General features: G+C 42.6%; 1 protein-coding gene across 5 annotated transcripts in view; it reads right to left on the bottom strand.

Moving 5' to 3' along the window:
- Nucleotides 1-10,262: 10,262 nt before the first annotated feature.
- Nucleotides 10,263-24,320, bottom strand: part of Eip75B (Ecdysone-induced protein 75B) — a 105,981-nt gene continuing 91,923 nt past the window's right edge. For 4 of the 5 annotated variants that reach the window (XM_015176028.3, XM_070208607.1, XM_015176031.3 and 1 more), the window contains 2 exons: nucleotides 18,802-19,040; nucleotides 10,263-14,119 (listed from right to left, as the gene is read on the bottom strand). In XM_015176028.3, the coding sequence (XP_015031514.2) occupies nucleotides 11,594-14,119; nucleotides 18,802-19,040 (2,765 nt within the window). In that variant the 3' untranslated portion in view covers nucleotides 10,263-11,593. Of the gene's footprint in view, nucleotides 14,120-18,801; nucleotides 19,041-21,053; nucleotides 22,100-24,320 lie in introns of those variants that run through there. The other variant, XM_015176030.3, reaches the window with a different exon arrangement.

Genomic DNA, 24,320 nt, shown 5'->3' with positions numbered 1-24,320 from the left:
CGACCACCCACTAACCCACCAACCCACCAACCCACCAACCCACCAACCGCCCCCCGTCGACTGTCGGCGTCATTTCTAAGATATTTATCGCTGGCAACAGTTGGTTGCCATTGCTATTGCTACATTCCCTAGACACGCACATGGAGACCATAAAAGAGGCAACGGTCGATGTCATGGCTTGGCCCAAGGTCCTTTGCATACAAGTATGAATAGTAGAATCTCCACGAACAACTGTACTGAAAAAAAAATATATACAAGAGGTCAAAGTGCACTTGAATATAAACCTCTTGTTATAGACAAACGGCAAGTTAAATGTTTACCAAACAGAAAAATTGATGACGACTCACAACAGCAATTTTGATAATCGATAATTACTGATATTAAATCGAATTGATTCTGATGATCGATAAATATTGATTTAAAAGACTAAAAAAAAGAACGGCAGCAAATTCGGTATACAGATTTTCGTATACAGCCAGTCGGCGATCTAGTTTATTTTAATGTTTTGGTTGGAAGATGGCGAGAAAGAGAGATTGTTCCCACTTGCTTCCCCGAATGTTTTATACTAAAAGTAACCTTGACAGTATTTAAAATTGGCGTTCATCATGTGTCTGGTTTGTGAGGGCGCGAATGGTAAACAATCTGACGCCTCCGCAATCATTTTGATTCCCAATGCCAGCAGTTGCCTTCAACTATATCGACATCATCAGCATTTGTTCTTGACGCTCGAGTCGCAGTAATCAGAACCCTCGGACCGTATAAATATCTAGAACATGTATAAATATTTATGAAACGTAATTCCACAGCTTTTCGTGGCTGCTGACAAACGTGGCAAGCTCTGTTCTGTTTATATAATAAAATTACATTTCATTCGTAATTCGATTCGCTTAACATATCGCATCGATCGACGCTCCGACTGGGCTGGATTATGAAACTATATTTTGCCATGTGCCATAATCGATTGCCCTCAGTCGCGCCACACAAAGCGGCATTAAACTTGTACATTATTGAGTTTTTCTGCTCCATTTTCATAGGCAGCAATGCGTAGACCCAATGCCAGGCCGCAATTGCATATGGCGAGCGGCCAGTTGGCGAGACGCAACAACATCTGCCACAGTAGCTGCCACATTTGCTGAGTTTGCTCAAAAACTCAAGCTGCTTATGACCAGACACTTAAGTACTCGACTGGGCCCGTGTACACGCCCACCACAACCGCGAGCAGTCCTTGAAGTGCGCTTTAGGCGCATTTATTGTGCGGCTTTTGCCATCACTCAAGGCTCTGAACAGCTGTCCCAACAGCCGCGGACACGAAGTCGAAGCCAGATCCGTCTTTCTGCGGGATTCGTGACAATGCACATTGTGTCAAGCTATCACGAATACGCTATTTATATTCACAAATAAAGATACTTTAGTCAAGAATACTTGCCTAGGTAATATGCAAAGTCAGTTCGGAAGAGAACCCTAAGAGACTTCTCAAATCGACAGTAGAGATCCTATGCTATCAGGCATACGCCCTTGTATTAACAAAAGAATAATTTAGTCGAGAATGCTAGAATAACTAGGAAATATACAAAGCCACTTCAGAAGCAACCCAACATTCACCTCTTTCAATAAACCTTAATAAATTAAGCTGAAGTCAATTCAATTTAACTTCATCAAAATCAGAATTTTGTAGCTACGTTTAAAGATCTTAAATATTAAATCTTTACATGTTTAGTTTACTTTCAATTTAAAATTATTATTTAAGATCAGTTATATTAAGAATATTGAATAAAGCGACTAAGGCCTGGAACTCCAATTTAATTATAGTATGACTTATTATAACTACTTGTTTAAAAATCAGGAGCTTTTGTGAAACACTTAGCTCTAAAACTCCAAAATAAATTGTACCCCATCAATTGAACGTATCTAAACATAATTGGTAGACGCTCCAGCTCAAATTTGTAGAACTGTGAGTGCCATGTTTGATGTGGTTAGAGCTAGGATTTGGCCAACTTGTAGTCAAACATGAATACGTATCGGCCTATTGAAACTTTGAGTAGCTCCCACGTCAGTAGCAGCACTTAAAATGGTGCTGGCTGTGAACATTTCTTGATTTTAATTGGACAATTAAACAAAATGTCGACCTTTTAGATATTTTTGCTGAGCACTGTTCTGATTTAGGTCAACTGACAGCGACAATTTTGAATCAAAAAGTATTTGTGCGGGTCGCTTCGAGCGATTCGGGTCGGTTGTCAAAGAAGGCGGTGGTCGTCCCGGGCCTCACAGGCTAAAACAAACGCAGGCAGATTCGGCGCATTGAGCGCCTATTTAGAAATGTATACCCTAAGTACAGAGGGTCGATTAACTATTAGACTTGAATTGAATACAGTTAGGGAAAGAAGAAAATGTATAAGATCTATATACACATATAATATATATATACTACTCCATACTGCAATAATTCGGTAATTTTCAATTGTCCTCGAATTGCCGGAAAGCGTATTCAAAGTGTGCTACGCGTCTGAATGTACATATTTTGCTTTTGTTTTTAGGGCTAGCTCTTAACTTTGACCTTGAATGTTAGCCCAAATAAAGAGAAGAAGCAGAGGCACCCCACTCACATTGGGGATGGCGTGGAGCTTTGGTTGGCCTGAAGCCGTCAGGCGAAACAAAATACAATTTTGGTAAAAGTTGCCTCCCTTCAGTTAACCCCTCCGCCCTCCCGCCACAGTAAACGAGCCAAATGTGCGCCAAAAACATTTTCGACGCAATTTCGTTGCGCTCCTATTTTTTGGCTTTTGTCTGGTTGGGGGTTGGTTCTAGGCTAGAAGGGGCTGGGGCCGAGCAGGGTAAATATATATATGTATATTTTTTTGTGTAATTGTGTAAATAGAAAAATGGCTCCAGGTTATTGGCTTGTGGGGTTAGCGCGCGTGTATTTTGTGCGGTTGTTTGCCTTGGCGCCCACCAGAACCAATGTGTGCCGAAGGCTGGGAGTGGGAGGGGGTGTGTATTATATACTGTTGCACCCATATTTGCCTAATAATTGTAAAATTAGTTGGCTGATTCAACCAGCCCTCGAGGGTTGTTCACTTGCTAAGATGAAACTCAATTAGCTCAACTTCTTTCAGGAGCGGAAACTCAGTTGCGTGACTTTACCTGCAGCCTCCAATTCCAGAAGCACAGAAGAAGAGCAGCAGGAACGGAAAGCGGGCAGCGGAGCAGGGGCAGGTGCCATGCGTATGCTCTGCCCACGTGAAGCATCTCCAGTTTCAGCAGCAGAAAAGCAACAGGAGCGGATGGAGAAGAAGAGAAGGAGCAGGAGCAGGTGCTGGGTCGGTGGAGACATGCGTAGCCCGAATCCCGAATGTGTGCCCACATGAAGCATGCCCGGCACAAGTACTCCCACGCTCATAATACGCTGCATAAGGTGACTTCGCACGCGCCACATTCGGGAGGCCCACCCAGGTCAGCACCGGCTAAAGGCATCCAATGTTATTGTCAAGGACATTTCAATACAGCACACGCGTCGTCGTCGACAGCAGCTCATCATCCCCTGGATGCTGCTGGGACTCGCTTTTGACCTTTCTGAAGGAGATTTGTTGAACTGCGAAATTTGTGCTACTTGTTGGCAATTTGATGGCCCGGCAAAAAGTTTGTTTAGGCCCGTAAGTGGACCCAATGAAAACTGATCGGCAATAAGACAAATATGCAAGTGAATATTCTGGAAATGAAATTAAATAAAGTGCTAAAAGAAATATTGATATTATAATATATTTTATATAATTGACCATGCCTCGGATTTATTTAGAAGTATCGCAACATTCGCACCAAATTTATGTGAACGAAACGGCCAACAGACATTCCGTCGAGATTTTGCATATTCTGCTGTTGACAAAGAAAACAAACAAATCGAGAAATTTCTCTAAATAAATCTGCTTAAGACCAAAAATCACTTTGGCGCAAACAAACAGACTCCGACTTTGAGACAACTGTGTGTGTGCCTGTGTGTGTCTTTCTGTGTGTGTGTGTGGGTGTATGTGTGTGTATGTGACAGGCGCGTGTCTGTAATCAAGTGAAAAGCAAAAGGAAGAAGGTAAACGCAAACAAGAACGAGCGCAATACAAACGGCAAGTGCCAAGCGCAGAGCACACGCATTGCCCCACACAAGCCAACCTCCTCGCCCACCTCACCCTCCCTCTTGCCAGCCCCTACACATTTTGTCAATCGCAGGCGCGTGCAACACTTGTCAATGTGACCTTGGCAGCTGCCAATGCCAGCAGACAGCCAAACAACCCTCAAACGCACGCAATTTGCCCCCTTAGCATATTTTCAGGCGTCTAACCAAAGTGCGAACACTGACTTGTTAATACTCTACAGCAAGAGATTAGATTATGTTAGGCTTACAAAAACATCTGAAAAATCTACAAAGGACTTCCAACTATTTCTTAAAATACACAAGTTGAGCTTCGTTTTATTCTGAACAACTTAGTAAGTGTATTTTAAATTCGTCCTTTGGCTGTTGTTTTGCGTCTTACTTTGCCGTTTTACGCCTCATCAAACTAACGACATGTTGGCCGTTTATTAGCCTGTCCTTTGGGGCCAATAAAGGGTTAAGGACAAGTCCACTTTACCACATATAAATATATTGCTGCACATAGGTTCGCCACACTCACAGATGGGCAATCAAATCGTATGTCACGACAACTTTCGTAAATTATTATTCTGCCAGATCTGTGCTTACAAACTTCCTTATTCCCATTTCCATGCAGATGGATTATTGTTTTGACCATTCAAAATACCCTAGGGGGACTCCGCATAAATGCTTATAGAGAAAAAGTCCCTTTGTCATGTTCAGCTGTTAATTTGTTGATACGTACAGACGTTCTATATGCATATATATTTATTCTAACGTGAGTCATGAGTTTTCTCTGCAACTTGGCGCCCAATAGATTTCTACAGCGAATATTACTCATACGCCCCGAATAGCAGCTCACTAGCAGCTGCAACTAAAATTCTATTTCACTATATATTTCAGAAATCCGGAATAGTTTAATCATTTGCATATATATGCAGATAGTGATCCATTTGATTGTTTATATATTTGTTATTTTAGCCAACGCTGATTTCACATATAGAAGCTTTTTTGAAAGCGGATCTTTCAGCGTTAAGCTATATATATATATGGTAGGGAGATAACCTGTGCCCTGTCTAAATTGCTTAAATACTTATTTATTTTTATTTACATAAGCACTTACCCAAATATCCATTATTTATGCCACAATTTTGTTAAAGGGAGCAGTCTTTAATGCACATTACTAAAAAAAAGTAGAAGTAGAGAGCGGATTAAGAACAATAGCAGGAGAAAGAGAAAAATCAAGTTAAAGAAGGAGAGGAAGAGAGAGAGAAAGAGAGAGAGAGAGAGAATAAGAGCAGAGATAAAACTAAGCAAACATGCAACACAATTTGTTTATGAAGTACTTTAAGCAAAGCACAAAACGCTCCAAGCCTTATTTTGAATCCATGAGAATCGCATAGTAAGGCTTTTTAAAATTTTAATTTGCAGATTAGTGGTAAGTAGACTGGGTCTCCTTTTGGTAAAAAGAAACACAACAAAGGCATACACATAGTTACATACATACATACATGCAAGTATGTGAACCTACATGCATTTGTAATTTGTCTGGCCCAAGACGTTATCTTCTATGGGTTACATGATTCGTGACAAAAGTATAAAAGGCTCTAGCATATATTTGGGTATAAAATAAGGTTTATTTTATACACATTCGTTTAATTTATCTATTTGTATATGCTGAGTTCTAATCGGGACAGACGGTGCCTACTAGTCAAGCACTCTCGATTAATGGACTTCCAGCTAAACTTTTTACCTAGAGCTTTTGTAAATTCAATTACTGTCTAAAGGTAATTCTCCTGTGTTGTTGTTGCTATTGTTGTTGTGATTGTTTTCTCACATATTTACTTGAGTTTTTACCATTTCAGTTGCTCATCAGAGCAGCTGCCTCATCATCGACGACGACAGCAAAGCGCCTACGACAACAACAGCAACAACAACAATAACAGCAGCCGTTGTCGCTGTCGTTGATTCTGCTATCAGCGACGTCGACGTCGCTGTCGGCGTCGCTGTCGCTGTCGCAGCCGCTATCATCGTCATCGACTGCACTGCAGTTCAAGTTCAATGTCAAGCGCATTTCGCTTTGTATTTGTTTGCATTTGTGTGTTTGTGTGTGTGTGCTTTGTGCTTTGTGTGAAATGTTGTATTGCATGTACTCACATATTTACGTATATGCATGTGTAAATGTGTGTTTGTTTTATTGTATTTACCTTATTCCAAAAACGAGCAACTTTTTTGTTTATAGTCCAATTTAATCTTTTTATTGCACTCTCGTTGTTGTTGATTTTCTCATTATTATGTTTTCTGCCTTATGGCCGAGTTGTTAAATTACCTTTGATTCATTTTGGCCAAAAACGAGCAGAGCTTTATTTTATTTGCATCCTGTTGCAGTTTTCTATAAATATCAAAGTTATACAGATTTATATTGACAAATAAACTAAATTTGGATTTGGAATAATCGAACAGAGGCTAGTTTTGCGCAAGATATGGCAGAGGCCTACCATAGAGTGTAAAAGTTATACATTATGTCATTTTTGAACATTCTTCAAACCTTTTTATAAGAGACTTAAGCCCAAAATGAGACCAATAATAACTTATGTTAATAAAATATTAACCAGCTCCAAAAAAGTATCTATTGGATTCAATTTTAATTAAATTTTTAAATAATAAAACGCAGATTATGACTGGATCTGACGTGTTGGATAGCGTTTCGCTGCGGGACTCCATAGATGCGGCCAGGGTGGGCAGGGCGGCGGGGAAGTCCAACATGCGTGTGCGTGAGTTTGACGGGCCTCACTTCGGGTTTGGCGTTGACTACTTCGGGAACGATTCGGCTTGCCGAGCTACGCACACGCACCGTACGCAAACGCGTTGCGTGGGTCTTTTATTTAGCGCGTGCTCTCATCGGCCACTCCCCCCCTGCAGCACTTCATTGTACCCCGCTCCTTTACACTGTTCTGTTCCCGCTCTGTTGGCTCGTTCAATCATCTGCTAGAACTTTGCTAATTTCGTCTAATCAGTTAACCTTGAAATGTTGTTGTTGTTGTTTTTCCCGGTATTTGTTCTTGTTTCTAAATACATATATACATATATACACATACACACACAGGCGTATTGTATAACTTGTTGTTGTATTTGTATTTTTATTTGTTGTCGTGGAATTTGCGCGCGTTGTGTGCATTAATTTATTTGAGGCTCGTTTGATTTCAAGGTGAAATACGCAAAAAATATAAGAATCAACCAACAAAAATACTATATATACATATATCGCAGGAAATTTGAAATGAAACAAGCACATATTTACTCGATCAGATGATACCCTGTACCCAGGTCTAAGGTACACCCGGACACATTTGTATTCGCATGACATTCGAGAACCTACGCATATAACAAATTGATAGGTTTTATTGCCTCAGAAATCATTGCATTTATATTGACAGCCCAGAGGGGGGATGGCTAAATCTGTAGGCTTTTTCCACAAGGCAATACATATTTTGAGATTCCCAACTAATGAGATGTGTATTTAAATAAGAGGAATTTCCTATACACACCTTTAAGTTTCAAATAATTCACTTTGCCTTTTCCTTTTCATCCCTTTATCACTCTGCCCTTTCTCATCTCACTCGATCTGGTTATCTCTGCTAACATTAGAATCTCTAGACTTGATTTGAATTTGTGAAAATCGCATAGAGAGGCGTTGCTTTTATGTTAATTCTTAGTTCAAATGTAGACTCTAGCTCGCTTTGTTATCGACTAGTCGCCAATCGATTTTCCAACAGCTTTCTGCGGTTATTCTTCATATATTACACATACGCCGCGTAGTACAGTTTGAAAAGTGGTTGCACTGTCTGCCTGTTGTCACCTTATCTATGCTGGTATCTCACTCTGCATTTATCTCCAGCTCCCTTGGCCTCAGTTTTGACATTGACTTTGAAGATAACAAATTTCCCCATCTTTCCCTCTCCCCCTCACTCGCATCACCCCTCTCACTACCCCGCGATCACTGTGCGCCCGTTATTTAAAATAAGAATATGTATATGTATGTATGTAAGCGCCCACTTTGCCCATTTTCCCCCTGCCCGTATCCAGCCGGGCCTGGCGCTATCTGACTGTCTGTTATCTACACGAGGCACTCTCACGCTCCGAGCGTTCACCCTCTAGACGCGTCCCTCCGTCGACGAGCCGACGCTTATTTCATTATTTCGCCAAATTCATTTTGCGACACTTATCGCTCAAGGTCACGGGCAAAATACCAAAGCACATGCAGGCGGCGACATTGAAAATTATCGCCAACGGAGAAGAAGAAGAAGCACAAGTAGAAGAAGAAGCGCCAGCAGCCGAAGCCCTATTAATGTAGAGGATATGACACATACTACCGAAATACAAAATTATACTTGATATGAAAAATTCGTTTGGTTTTGTTTTTTTTTTTTTTGTAATTTCTGTTGATATATTTTAAATACTTATTTTCATATTTTATTCACATATTCCATTCTGGTTTTAAAACAAACTGCATTATTATTTTATTTCACAAATACAAATTTCGTTCTTTTGTGTGTGGAGTTGCTCTTTGTCAGATTCCAGATACACCTCTATTAATATACCTGCCCGATGTGCATGTACTTTGCTCTTTGTCTTTAAAAACTGTTATTGGCTCAATTCACAATAATTGTTTTGTGACTGATGAAAATATATGTACTATGTATGTATGTACATATATATACTCGTTCTGCCAAGTATCGTTCCATATATATATATATATATAGATATATATTATGTTTCTCTCGGTTGGAGTTTATGTTTAACATTTACGTTTTGTTAATTATACGCTTAATTGTCGCAATTTCATTGTTTCAGTTGTCGCTGCTTCCTGCTTTCTCCTCAGAATACCCTATCCCTAACGATAGACACACGCATGCACACACTCACATACACACACACACACACACACAGACTAACACTAACAGTTACCCAGACACAGGCTGGCTGCTGTGTGCACTACAAAGTGTGTGTGTTGTTTTTTTAATACATAAAATATTCCGTTTTTTAATACATAACTTTTTTTTGTGTTTTGTTTTCCATCGTTTTTGTTCTTGTCATTTTTTACTTGCTTGCTAAAAATTACGGACAATTTTACACACACACACACGCAAAAAATTGTTACATACATAGGTATGTACATATATGTATGTATGTATATATATATTTATATATATTATTATTGAAGTGTGATATTTTATTTATGGTTTTTGTTATAACCTTCTTCTGCTCCTGCTCCTGCTAATATTCGACGATGCTTCTTCTTGCATAAATTTTAAAAGAATATATTTATTATATGTATATGTATATGTATTTTGTATGTATTTTAGATTTCATAAATTTATGCTTATTGTATTCATCTGTCAATCTCTTCAATTCAAATACCAAAACAATATTTTTTTTTTCATTTTCATTTTTCTTTTGTTTTTTTTTTTCAAATTGATATACATATATATAAGTACATACAATACGATTTGCAAAAATTGGAAATTAATTACAAATAGTATTCAAAGCGGTAGTTAAAAAATGAAAGCTACTGTCAAATTCCGGAATTTTGTTTCAACCGGCAGCTCAAGAGCTTGCCATATCTTGATCTAAATAGATAAATAAATAAAAAATGGAACTGAAAAACTGAAAAGCCAAAGTAAAAGTGAAATAATAAGAACTAAGGATTTTTCTTATATTTTTTTTAAAACAATTTTTCTTTTATTGATTTGACATACAAATTTCTGCGCCGGTGTTTGTTTTTTTTCTTTGTTTTTTGTTGTTGTTGTTGGTTTTTTGTTGCTTACCACAAGAAATAGTAATTAATTAATCATAAGAATTAGAATAATCATAATAGTACTGCATAATTATAATATGTATAATTAATGTAATAGTTTTTTGCTACCGCAAGTGTATATATTACTTTTAAATAATATTTATATCAATATTCTTCTTCTTCTTATTTTTTTTTGTGTTTTTTGTATTTTTTTGCAGAGTTTTAATCAGCTGCTAAGTTTTGTTGTTGTTTTTTTTTTTCTGTATTTTGACGCCAATTAAACATTGAATTGTTTAAGCATATTTTTTATTTTATATTTTAAATACGTTAATTTAACATTTAACTATGTACACAACAAATATGTTTAACGTTGGGTTTTTGCTGCTAAAACTCTTCAAGCATTTCTTGTATTTATTTATTTTATGTTTTTTTTTTTCTTGTTTGATTTCATTTTTCATATATGTATAAGTATATGTATTTTTTGTTGGGTTTTTCTTCAGTTTTTTTGTTTTTTTTTTTTTTGTTTTTAAAATTAGAAAACAATAAAGTTAAACGCTTATGATCTTAAACTTTTGTAATTCAAAAAAACTGAATTTTTAACTTAAATTTAGTTGAATTTCTCGCGCATGTTCTCATGTCAAAAAACAGCTTTTGTTAACGGAGATCGCAAAAAAAAAAGTTCACACAATTTTTTTTAATATTCTTTTGGGGTATTCAAAGAATTAGACAAAAAAAAATTTGATTTAAATTTGCAGTTTTTTCAAAAAACATTTTTAAAAAGCAAGTAGTTGAACGCTTTGCTTGCCTACATAATAATATTAATAATAATAATATAATAATAATAATAATAATAGTTATAATAATAATAATAATAATAATAATAATAGTAATTATAATTAAAATGTAAATATTATTTCAATAGTATGTACAACAAGTGCTTAAAACTAAAAAAACAATTAAAAAGAAGCATCGGAAAATTGAAAAGAAAAGAGAAGCAAAGAAAAGCAAAGACTTGCTTAGAAAATAGAAAATAGAAAACGTGTGACAAATCAATTTGAAAAGCATTTTGGCGACTGCAAAGGGAAACCTTTCGGAAAATATCATGATTTTCATTTGTGTGTGTGTGTCTGTTGTTGTTGTTGTTCTTCTTCCTCTTCTTCATCATCTTCTTATTTTTTTATTGTTGTTGTTGTTGTTGCATTTGTTACTGCTAAAAATATATATGGTTTATATGCATTGTTGCCTTTGCCCACATTTTAATACCTCGACGCAGCTGCGTCCAAATTTGTTGTTTTTTTTTTCTTTTTCATTTTTCTTTTTTAGTTAATAACTTTTAGTTTAAACATTTAAATTGCATGCATTTTGAAACTTTGTACACTTGCTCATTGTTTTTGTTTTTTTTTTCTTGTTGTTTGTGAATTTCTTTTAAAGTTAAAATAATTTAATTAAATTTGTTTGTTTTTTTTTTTTTATATTTTTTTTTGCTGGCTTTCTTTTTGTGGGATTTGTTGTTTTTTTTTGCGCCGCATCAAATTACGTTTTCTTTTGTGTGGTCTCTCTGCCCCTTTAGCGGATGGGGATGGGGGGCTGGGGCGTGGCTGCTGCAGTGTTAAGGAAAGTTCGACCACGCCCCGCGCTTCAGTCTCTCAGCTCAGATCAGCTCAGCTCCGGAGCGGCGCTTACGCCTCCAACATGACTTTGTGCACGGCCGGCAGACCGCTGGGCGTGCTGCTGCTGCCGCTGCCGCTGCTGCTGCTGCTGCTGCTGCTGCTGCTGCTACTGGTGGGCGGTGTGCCGCTGGGCGTGGCAGCAGAGACAGCCGGACTGCTGGCAGCGGTGACCGTCACATCGGCGGACAGTGTTGGATAACGCTGCACAGCATTGGCAGCAGCGACAAGCGCATGCAACTTACTTGGCGGCGGCGTCGGCGACTTCTTGGACAGATTCAGCGGCTGGGCAGGATCAGCAATGTCCACCTGCAGCTCGATCATGGGCGAGGCACGCGGCGGCGCCGCCACAATGCACGTCGACGTGGCCGCGCTCGAGGAGGCCGAGTTGCTGCTGCTGCTGCTGGTCGAGTGCGGCGACTGGAAATACTGACAACTGCTGCTGCCGCTGCCGCTGCCGCTGCTGCTGCTGGAGGTTGAGCTGGATGAGGAGCTGGAGCTGGAGCTGGAACTGCTGCCGTTGCTGTGCGGCGAGACGGACTGCTGTCGCTGCTGGCAGCTGGTGGTGGCCCAACGCGCCTGCTGCTGCTGCAGCTGCTGCTGGGGCGGCGGCGGCGGGGAGCTGGTCGAGGGCGATGGGCAATGGCTGCTCGGACTGCGTCCGCCGCCCGTTGTGCTGCTGGCCGCTGTCGCCGGCTCGCGCATCAAATAGTTCTGAATGATGTCCGAGCGCTTCATCTGCTCGGGCGTCATGCGCGGCTCGGCCATCAGGGACTTGGCCAGGACCGAGTGTGTGCTGGCCATTGAGCCCAGCTGCTGCTGCTGCTGCTGCTGGTGTTGTTGTTGTTGTTGTTGATGTTGTTGCTGCTGCTGCTGCTGCTGCTGGCTGGGACTGCTGCGCGTCAGATGCATGTGCAGTTGACTGTTGGCCGCCGCTGCAGATGCTGTTGCTGCTGCTGCTCCGGCTGGTGGGGGCGTCTGCACTACACTGATGTGGGCGGAGTGGGGCGTGGGGCTCTGGCGCGGACTGTGCGCCGGCATGCTGGTCGAGCTGCTGGCATCGGCCTCGGCGGTCTCGAACTCACGATGACGCAGCGCCCGGAACTTTTTGTGCGGCTTGTAGGCCTCGTCCATCAGCGAGTTGGTATCGTAGAGCGGCGGCGCCTGAAGCACGCGCTTCAGCACCGGCATGTCCTCGACTATCTGGCGCTTCAGGTTGGCGCTGCTCGAGGGCTGGGGCGAGCGTACGGGCGACACGGAGACGCTCAGCTGAGCAACGCCCGCCGCTGTGGCCGCCTGAGCGGCATCGCTGCAGTCGAGGGCATCATCGACGCTGGAGCGCGGACTGGAGCAGGAGCTGCTGCCGCCGGAGCTGACCGCCTTGCACTCGTTCTTCTCATTGCCCGACTCGATGCCCGAATCTGTGGGCGAGTCCAACTTGCGGTAACGTGTGGCGCCCGAGGTCAAGTGATGGTGCAGCTGGGGATGCTGCTGATGGTGATTCACCTGCTGCTGCTGTTGCGGCTGGGGCTGGGGCTGTTGCTGGTGGCGGACAATGGGCGTGATTGTCAGACCGTTCTGAGTGAGATGCGCATGCGAGCCGACAATGTCCAGGTCGGCAGCACCGGAGTCCCCGCTAGAGCCCGAATTGGCGCGATTGCGCAGCGGACAGCCGCCGGAGAGCGTTGCGGCGAGCAGCGGCGCGGAGCTGGCCAGCGCCGAGGGCGCACCATGATGGGACTGGGGCGTTGTGGCAGCCTGTTGCTGCTGTTGCTGCGGCTGCTGCTGCTGTAGCTGTGTGCTGCTGGGTGTGCCATAGTCCAGGTCGGCCGACTCTGTGCTGGAGACGGAGCCCAGCGGGCTCTTGGCCGCCTCGACGTCCATGGCGTCCCAGCTGGCGGCAGGGCTCTTGCTGGCCGCATCGCCGTCCTCCATGCTCCACATTTGCTGGCGCAGCAGCTCCTTGTGCTCGGTGCGGAACACGACAAGCTTCTCGGTGTGCAGGGTGCTGAGGGTGCGCAGATCGGGCATTGTGTCGAGCAGCTTGGCCAGAAAGTCGGGCTGATCGGGTCGATTCTGGGAGACGATACACTGCAGACAGCCCTTCAGGCGGCTGTACATCTTCTCGATGAGCTCCAGGTTGCGCAGACCGGGACGATCCGGCGTGATCAGCACAATGGCGCAGAAGAGTCCGATCTCGGCGTCTGTCAGATTCATCGAGTTCATGCGCTCCGCAAAGTTGAACGTCGAATCCACCAGGAAGCGGGCATTCGCCCCGTTCTGGATGGCATCGCGGCGCATCACCTGCCCGTTCAGGCAGATGATCGAGTTGATCGACGAGTCGAACATGCAAATTAGCCGCACGAACAGCGCGTCGAAGAGGCCCGCCTTCAGCAGCGTGAACTTGTCGTCCTGGGTGAGCAACTGGAAGCCGGGTATCATGCCCGCAAAGTCAATGACCCCGCGTATGACATGCGCGAAGCGCTGCGAGAACTCCTGTTCGGACTGCAGTTCGGGCGCGGGATTGAGCGGACAGGCCTTCAATGAAAGGAGAATAAAATGCGAGGGCTTAATTATGTGTTCCTTTTCAAGTTTTTACAAGCTACAATTATATCGCCAAAATGCCATTGGTCTAAGTAGGCAGCTGGTTCAAATCCTAGGCGGGTGTGTCATATGGCCAGCTCTTAGCTTTCTCCCACTCTTAGCTTTTTCCCACTTTTTGAAGGGTACAGGTTCAAATCCAAAGCTTGTGTATGAATATGTGGATGAACATGCATGTGTATGAATGTGGATGAGTGTGTATGTTGATGAATGGATGTTGTATTGTCCCGAGTGGATAATTTGATAATTAACTTTTAGAAGATGCTGGTTCAACTCGCAGGACTGTGTATGAATGTGTATTAATGAATTCATGAATGTATTCATGTTGTATTGCCTTGGATTGTTCAAATCTCTGGACAGTATATAAGTGTATATGGATGTGTATGGATGTGCATGCTTGGTGTATAGATCCTACAATAACTTTTCCATTAAGAATCTTAGAAAAGCACTAGCTTCAATAGCGAAGTGTTCCTGTTTGGTGGGTGCTGGTTCAAATCCCCAGATAGTGTATGAATGTATGAGTTTGTTTGTATATAGATGTGTATGAATGTGTATAGATGCTGATGGGATATTGTATTGTCCTGGGTTGTTGATTTGTAGTTAAATTTTTAGAAGATGATGGTTCAAATCCGAGAATAGTGTATGTGGGAATGTGCATGTATGAGTATTGTTGATGGTCTATGGCTGTTCCATTTCACTTTTTGATTTTTTGTTATATTTTTAGAAGGGATAGGATATGGTTCCTATGTTGTTTCGGGTATATATATTCCATACTAAGAACTGGATTAACTTTTCACTTTTAAAACGTAGGCAAGCTGGCCAAGCATTAATACCGACACTAGTTCTAGTTTAGGCTGTGTTTACTGTAGCTTGCCCCCCGTGGCGACTTAATTGCTTAGAATGCGGCAAGGCAAACTGTTGCATTTCCCACATCGTCATCGGCATTTTATAGGCACTATTCACGCGAAGGTCACCGAACCGCCTGGCCTCCACCTCCACCTCCACCCCCACCTCCAACTGCAATCAATAATCATAACTATTAGTACTTCCGCACGCCCCCAGTCGCACACTCAGCCCCCCACAGCCACCCCTCGCACAGCTAGCTCTTGCCCAACTGTCGTCAAACGTCGCATTTCCTCATACGTTCGCTGGAAGCTTTTTTATTACAAAAGCTCAGAGTCGACGTCAGCGCGCGCGCTGGTTAGTTTTTAGTTTCTAGGGGCGGTTCTGCCTCTCTCGCTCCCGCGCTCCCTCGCTCCCTCGCTCTCTCGCTCACTCTCTCTCGCACTATCCAACTCTCTCGCATACTTTGACTATTCTGTGCTGTGTTCTGTTATTTTTTTTCTTCTCCCCGTTGCTTTGTGCTTTCGTCGCCTGTCGCTGACATTAGCACCAAGGTCGACGAACCAGAGTTCAAGGTTCCGGCTAGTTGTTGTCGCTGTTATATTTATTTTTTTTTTTCTATTCGCCTGCGCGTGTGCCGGCTGGGCTTTTAGATTGTCGTCGGTGCAACGGGTGTGCGGGTGTGCGAGTGTGTGTGAGCGGGTTGGGCTGCGGGCTGAGGGGTGTGGTGGGGTGTGCTTACTGTTTCTGACCCTCTTGCTGCTGTTGTTCTGTCTATTGCAAACACTGTTCATGTTATTTCGCTAGTTCGCTTTCCGGGTTTCGAATTACATGCACGCGCCAGACAAACGCGAACGTGCCAATCACAGGCGCCCCCTCCCACTCGCTCTCCCACTCCCCCGCCAGATGTCATCTGGCAGCCTTGTTGCTCTTGATTCTTAATTTATAAATTATGTTTCATTGCACACAGATTCGTACATATGTTTATGTATGTGTGTGTGTGTGTGTGTGTGTGTGTGTGTGTGTGTGTTTATAACTGTACAACAATCGTTCTGTTTCAAAGAGCACACGTCGAAGACTTCCTCTGAATTTGTCTGATTAACCTTGAAAATTTCGCGCCCCAAAATGCCGGCCCATCCATAGTCGCCCCCTCCCCCTTCTCCGCCACAACGCGATGTTGGCCTTCGCCAAGTGCAAGCAAAAGCAACAACAATATGCCGGCAACCGGCACAACAACAACGATAAGACATTTCTTTTCTATTTTCTGCACCTTTTGCCGGCACTTTGACGTCGGCGTCGGCGTCGGCGTCGTCGTCGTCGTCGACGTCGCCTTCGGCATGGGATTCGTATCATTTTATAAAAATATATTTCTTGTTGTATTTGCGTTTCATTTGCGCAAAAGCGGAAATAGTTTGCGAAAATACTAATTGCCTGTGAGCGCATGTGTGTGTGTGTGTGTGTGTGTGCTCTCTTTATGACTAAAACCCCCTTGCTGTTAGATCCCCCCACATCTTGTATGCTGCCCGTCATGCGTATCACAAGACCTTCAATTTAAATTTTTGGCTGCCAAAATAATTCCTAGAATTCTTGTAGCTGATACAAGCCCAAGTCTAATCAACAATATAGAAATTGCTATACATATTATTAGTTTTGTATTTTGCAACACTGCGCTTCCGCCTTGTCTCATGTGCAGTCATAACTCAATAGAACTTTGCATAGAATGCGCGGCTGGCGCTTCCTTATAAGCATTGCATATATTGCAATATAACCACCTGACTTATTCAAATGAACTGCGTCGTTGTGCTCGCCATCTCGCTCGCACCCTCGCACCCTCGCTTTTGGCACAGCCTCGCTTGCCAGCGCTTGCTCTTGCTCTCGCTCTCGCTCGCTCGCATTACAAATCACTAATAACGCTTGTTGTTGTGCTAATTGTTGTTGGCATTTTAGTTGTACGTTCTCTCTTTGGCGGCGCTTGTCGTAAAAAGTGCCGTTGTGCCAGTCGTTGGGGTCTGCCTTTTGCATTCGCTTCCTCATGCTGATGACATTTACATTAACATTTGCGAGCCCCTCGTTGCCCGCCTGTGCCTAGCACTATGCATATTTGTATAATTTTTATATGTATATTATTATGTAAGTATTATTGCTTACTCATATACGTACATACATACGTAAGTAGTTCTATATATAATAGCCATATCAACTACATGCATACATACACACGAACATGCGCAAAAAAAAAGCAACACACAGGCACAACTATTTCATTCATTCCAAGGTTAAAAAATAACTCGCCACAAGGTCGTCTCGCGACTCGCATGCGAGCGTTCTAAGTGTGTGCGTGTGTGTGTGTGTGTGTGTGTGTGTGATTATACTACGCTGCAGACATGTGCAAATTATTCTTTTGGCAGCGACGCGTCTCTCTCACACTCCCTCTCCCTCTCCCACTGCCGCTCACACGTTGTCTGATCGTTTTTGGACTCTCTTTGGCTATGTAAAAAGCTCTTACATAGTCATTGCTGTCGCTGCTAGAGCCTTGCACTTGACTTTGACAATGGAAATGCTTTGTTTACTATCGCGCTCTCTGGCCGCGCACCTTATCGCATGCTCATTAACGCAACTGCCTGATAATTAGCCAATAACAAATAGAAAGACGCTCACAACCTCCCTTCCCTGCGTCTGATTATGTTAATGTTTAATTCGAATCTATTTAAACAGCCGCCACATGTGCTTGACTATCTGAACACTTTCGCCCCTTCTATGCCATGCTCGCCATCTCTTTCCCACTCTCTTCGCAGTGTGCATGTGTGTGTGTGTGTGTGTGTTCCATTAATAATGACGCTACGCTTGACCTTGAGCTTCGGAAATGTATTTTGTTATTGTCGGAACACGCTTCGCTTAGGTTTTTTGGTTTCCTTATCGTCCAGTTCGATAACGCTTTGGGGCTTTGCTATATGGGGACCACAAATGTGGCGATTACACTTTGAAAAATAGAAAAGTACCCCGCCTTGCTGGAAATAGACAGGCGACGCTCGTGAGCGAGAAATTCCAGCAATATGCAATTTGAATTGGGATATTCCCAGTCGTAATGCAGCCCGGCTCTATCATTGATGGCCTTGCCAGATCTCTGTGAGCCCAGCCCAAGTATCTGTGCCTGTCTGTGTGAAGCACCCGCACCTGAACAATGACGTCAGTTGTAAGCAGTTAGGCCAACATTCGAATCGAGTCAATGACAGAATTTACAACCCATTTATCATATGTTTGTCAGTCCGTCAGTCGCATTTGACATTGACAGCTTTTGGCCAAAGTCGAAAGAGCAGAAACAACAACAAACGTTTTAGGGCCATCAAGAACTTGACCCCAAAGCGCGACGCTTCAATGCCCCCATCTATGGCTATGGCTGTGGCTAACTCTGTCTCTGGCCATGCCGGAGGTGGAGGTCTTGCCGCATAGCAGAACAGTGTGTGTGTGTGTGTGTGTGTGTGTGTGTGTGTGTGTGTAGACGCGTCTACGTGCGATGCCGTTGATTTCCTGGTTTAGAATCATGCAAACTGGTTCACCTTGGCGTATGAGTAACGCGCGCCAGCAACTAGCTTGTTGTTGTTGATCTGTGCATGCCAATAAATGTGCCCCGGAAATGTGCTTGACACTCGCCTACGCGACAACCTTTTGCCACAACATTTGCCTCTAAACTACACTCTATGCAATGGGATCGGGAAATACATAATCTAATTGGATATTTCTATACCAATTGGACTTTAAGATGGGCTTTCACTTACCAGCAAGGTTGGCATTGAGTACGATGGGCAGTCTCTGGCGCGCTGTCGCATCGCCGAGACCTTCTCCTTGGTGAACTCGCATGTCTCCAGATGGGCGCGCAGCACGGCGGCCAGTAGGCGTGGCTGATCGTCCAATTCGGTGGCCAGGGCGCGCTGCTGGCCGCGATTCTGTGTGCTCTGCTGCATGGCGGCCAAAATGCGCGCCTTCTCTCGCTTGGGCACGCGACCAAAGCGCACAGCTGCAACGGGAGGAAAGAAGCAGAAGAGGGGGCAAATTAATAACACGCACAGCTACAAGTCTTATATATATATATATATATATGTAGGAGCTTATGTATATACAAAGGTGTCACACTTCGGCGAACAGGTGCAAGGAGCAGCTGTTGTTCTGTTTGTCACGCAGGAAGCGCTTGTCATACCTGTACAGAGAGCTCACTGTACACAGGCGCTGGCCCTGTAATTTATGGCCAGCAACGCCCCGTGCCCCGCGCCCTCCACTCGACAGACGCTGCCCTTCCAACTGGGTCATTGCCTGCGCTCAGCTGTCGTTCAACTCTTTTTTCATTTTTCGTTTTTTTTTTTTTTTTTTGGACTCGTTCTTGACGCTTGCTACACTTTCTCTTTTTTCTTTTTCTTTTGTCAGTTTGTAGATTTTAATTTGCACTAACGAATTTGTATGTGGGTGAACTTTCACATTTCACCAAGCTAGCGCAGACACGTTTCTGGTCACGTTTTGCAGATCAGCGATCGGCGTTTGGGCCAGAGTCTGGGCCAAAAAAGCTGTCAAAGTTGCAGCCGCTAATTGAGTGAAGTGTTTGAAGTGGGTTAAGCTGAGCTCAGCCCAGTAAATGCAGACTTATCCATTTGTTCATAGGCCAAACTAACAAGCTGCTATACTCTGTGCAGCAAGCAATTACAGTGAACACTCGCTAATTAGAACTTCCAGAAAGTGTGCTTGATAAATAGATAATTTAAGTACAAAAATATACTTTCACCTATATTGAGAGTTAATTTCAAATTATTTTACATTTTTTCTAGCATTTAAATTAAATGCTTTTACTATTTTTAACATAAATTTGAGTTTTTGCTGATTAGAATCTAATTGCAGCCAATTCCAATTGGCAAGCTCCCACTGTTAACTGCGCTCTTTCTTTCAATCAATCTCTCTCTTAATCTCTCTGCTTCTTGTTAGACAGCACATTTTCTGCAAATTGCCCGAGGACTTAAGCTAATCATTAATCAAACTAATTTGAATACCTTGCCGTGATTAGCTGCGATATTTAGGCCTGAACTATTCATTTCCCAAAACAAATGCTGGCCAACTTTTCAATGTCAATGCAATTTCTACAATTTCACTCAGTTGCCGCAAATAACTGGCACACAACAACAAAATCGGTAACAAAAGTGAAACAGCAAAAGCAACAACAACAACAACAACAGCAGCGGCAGCAGCAACTGGCAGAGACCAAACGAGGCTTTGCAGATTTTTCACTACTTTTTCCACAGCAGCCGCGCAGCAGCCGAGAAATCGCTTGACTGACTGACTGACTGACTGACTGACTGAATGACTGACTGACCCAGTTGGCTGGCAGCGAAATTCAGGTCAAACGAAATGGAAAATGAACGCAGCTGCGACTGCGCGTAGAAATTGGAGCGAGCGAGCGACGCCTGCGCCAACAGCAGCAGCGACGCCTGCGTCTACTTTCGACGCTGCAAAGTTGGTCAAACATGAAGAGAGGCAGCTTTCGTTGTTTGCCGTTGTTTCTGTTGTTGTTGTTGCTTTTTAGAAAATAGCAAAAGTCGCACAAGTGGGCAACGCCGTCGCATGTCGACTGCGTCGCTGCCAGAGTTTCATTTCAAGTTAAAAGCTCTTCCGCGGCCGCGCAAACAAAACATAAGAAACAAAAAATAGTTGAAGAATAGTAGAAGAGAAAAAAAAACACTATTTTTGTGTGCGTTCAGAAACGAGGTCAACACTTCAATGGCGCTTTAAGAGTTAGTTGCTGTTGCTTGAAAAAAAAAAGCATGTTAACAAAATGTAAACAAATCAAAATCAAAGCTGTGGCGTGCCCATGTAAATAGTGCTTATTATTACACGTATTTAATCATGCACTGGCTAGCTGCTGGGCTGCTCATAACTGCATTTGCCCGTTGTTCTGCGCTGCGACGGGCTACCGAAAGCGAACGACGACCCAGTTGGACCCGCTTGGAGTTTCGAGTGAGTACTTTGAGCTAATTTTTTGTCAACTTACGCGCATTGTGATAGTTGACATTGCCTTTGAGTATGCCTTTCAATATTGGTAGTTCTTCGCCCATTTTAAGCTGTGTGTTGTTTTGTATTGGGGCTTGTTTAATTTGATTTGGTTATGCTCTGGGCTGGTTGCATTCACAGAGTTGGCACACACCCACTGAGAGATTCAAGATTCTCGTTTTGCTGCACACTGGGGCGCATTTAAATAACGTTTGGAATATTCATTAAATTTCCTTTTGGTTTTTATTTTGGCACACACAATTTATGCTTTTGTTTAACTTTGGTTAAGTATTTCTTTTTGGGGTAACTGGTGAATTTGTTTTAGTTATATATTCTTTCAACTTTCAACTTGTAGCTCAGGTGCTCCACAGGTAATTGCAAAAATATTTCTGTTTCCTTTGCTTGATTTGTTTTGTACAAATTTCTTTTAATATTTTCACTTAATATTTTCTAAACATACACGTATATAATCTATATATATATATATATATTTTTTTTTTTTTTTCAATGCAGGAACTTTCTTTGCTTGGTTTTTTTTTTCAGATTTAACTTTTCTTGTAAATATTTTGTTATAAGAATAATTTTTGGAATTTCTTTCGCTGAACTTTTGCAGTTGCAGAATTGATTTATATTTTCAATTTGTGGTTTGAACTTCTTTTGGTTTACCGCGTAATCCAACAAACGTGTTTCGGGTGGAAGCTGGGACTGGAACTTGAGATTTGAGACAGGTCGACTTTTCTTCACGTTAACAGAGTTGCATATTTGTAATTATATTTGCAATATGCATATTTGTTTAATTTCATTGAATTAAATTAGTTGTAATTGTTTAAGAGACGGTTAATAGAACGTTGAAATACACATAAATCGTGGTAGAGTGTATTTTGGACTTTTATTGAAATAATTCGCTAACATGACAAAACTCGACAAGGTCTCGAACGCGACTAACTGTAAAAAGCAAAGCACGTTACGAATATACCCAAAGGTAGCTGCGAGACTGAGACCGAGACTGAGACGAGTCGAGCAACAACAGAAACAGAAACGGAAAAAGCAACTGAAAAAGCCGCCACCGTTCACAGCACAAAAAAGCGGCAGAGCCAACGACCAACGCAAAGTTCCAAAGAGAGCTGACTCAGAGAGAGAGAGAGAGAGCGAGCGAGAGAGAGCGAACGAACGCGTGCAAGAGAGCGTTGACAAAGCTCCGTGAGTAATTGGAAGGGGCCAACAAACCAGAAAACAACTGCGTCGAGCGTCAAATTCTGATAAGAACTGGCGGGTTAGTCATAGAACCAAATGAGTTTAATTATAGTGAAACAATTGCTTTGTTTATAACTTATATTTAAGATATTTGTTAAATTATAATTAAACTTGCTTAGCTGCAATTCGTATGCTAAACACACAAGCTGTAGCAGTTGTAGCCGTTGCAAGTTCAAGAACTGATAAGCTTCAAGCGCTGATAAGCTTGCAACAAGCTCTTGAGCAGCGCTTTATCGTTATCTCAACATCTGGCGCAACAAAAGTTCAATGCTCGTGGCGCCAAAAGCAAACAACTAGAAAATAAGAGCACGTTGCAACTTTTGCGCTCTTTGGCGCATGCTCTCTTGCATGCGCTCTTAATGCTGCAAAGCTTTTCAACACACTGTGTTGAGTTTGCCGCAACTTAAGAGCGCGCCCAAACGAAGCTTTGGCGAGCTTTTTGCAACAATTTGCAGCATTTTACCGTGGATGGCGCCAAGAAGCGTATCACGCATACGCCCGGCATGACAGCGACTGCGGCGACATGAAGGCAGCTCCCATTTCATTTGAAGGCAGCTTTGTAATGAGATTTGTTTGACGAGCCGTTAAAATACAATTTGTTGTCATTTACGTGTTTACGCTCGCTTCATTTACGACTACGCTGGCCCTGTCTCGACCCAAACAGAGAGAGATAGACATACATAAATACAATGCAAATCGGAATTGCGGCTAGCGCATGGAGTCACGTAGTCAACGTGTGGCAGGAGCTATGTCAGGGACAGTTGGTTCGGTTGCTGCAGTTGCTCCACGGATGATTCATGGCGATGCATTCAATCCAAATTGAAACACTTCTGATTTATTGAGGGCAACTTTGTGCCTGAGTCAGAGATTTGAGTCATTTGATTATTCAAATTGAATGCAAACTAATGCGGCGGAAGCAACAGTTCAGCGTATTTCGCACGTTATAAAGAAACCACTAGAGCAAGAAGAGGAAGCACAAAAAGGAGCCATAACTCAGCAACAGCAGCAACAACAACATTGACAAACAGACGGTCGTTGAACTCCAACTTCGAAATGAGGCCAAAAAAACAAACAATGACGACAACGCAAAACCAAACAATAAAACCAACAAAATAATTAAATAATATAAGCGAAACGAAGCGACGCTTTATTATTATGTTAAAGTTGTTGTTGTTGTTGTTGTTGCTGTTGTTGTTGCTGTTGTTGCCTCACATTTGGCACGCACATTTCTCGCTACGAAAGTAAAAGTGAAAGTTGCGCCGCATTTTGGGCAGAAATTTTCGTGCGTGTTGGAGAAGTGTTGGACACAGTGTTGTGTAGGGCAAAGCAGTGTTGGGCAGTATTGCGCAAGAGCGACGCATCGGAAAAACTGGAAACTGGAATATTCGACCAAGATGTTGGCCAAATAAAACGCTTAAAGAAAGTACCTAATATAGATGTATGTTAATATAAAGCCACCTTTTGGTATAAATGGAAAAAGCAAGCCTGATTCTTGGTCACACTTTTGACGGTGTTACCATTCGAAAAGCCGTCGACTGTGCCATAATAATAACGCATAATATTTTTCAACAATTAAAAGCCAATTAACAAGTCTTCGGCAACATTTCACTTTCACTTGGCGGGACTCGAGTTCGGCTCTAACCTCAATTCGTGCTGACAGTTTGACAGCCGCAAGCCCAACTGTCCCCCTTCCTCCTGGGTTGGCCTACACGGGCTTTCTCTAATGAGAAATTGAGTAGCAATTGTTTGCATTGTTATTATTATTATTATTGTTATTATTTATATGCCATGCTAGTGTTATGGGCCCGAGGAGACTTCCCGTATTACGGCGAGGCGCTAATTGTCAGTCGAGTTGTTGAGCAAACAAAAACTAAGGCAATAAAAAACATAAATAAAAAGAAAGAAAGAAACAACAACAACATTTTGTTTATGTTTTCTCTGGGCTTTTGCTGAGCCAAACAACAACAACAACAAGAAGAGTTCAATGCACCGAACGAAACGTCGAGAAACGGAA

This window comes from Drosophila virilis, chromosome 3 (assembly GCF_030788295.1).
Source record: "Drosophila virilis strain 15010-1051.87 chromosome 3, Dvir_AGI_RSII-ME, whole genome shotgun sequence".
NCBI lineage: Eukaryota > Metazoa > Arthropoda > Insecta > Diptera > Drosophilidae > Drosophila > Drosophila virilis.
This window is presented reverse-complemented; position numbering and strand designations above follow the sequence as displayed.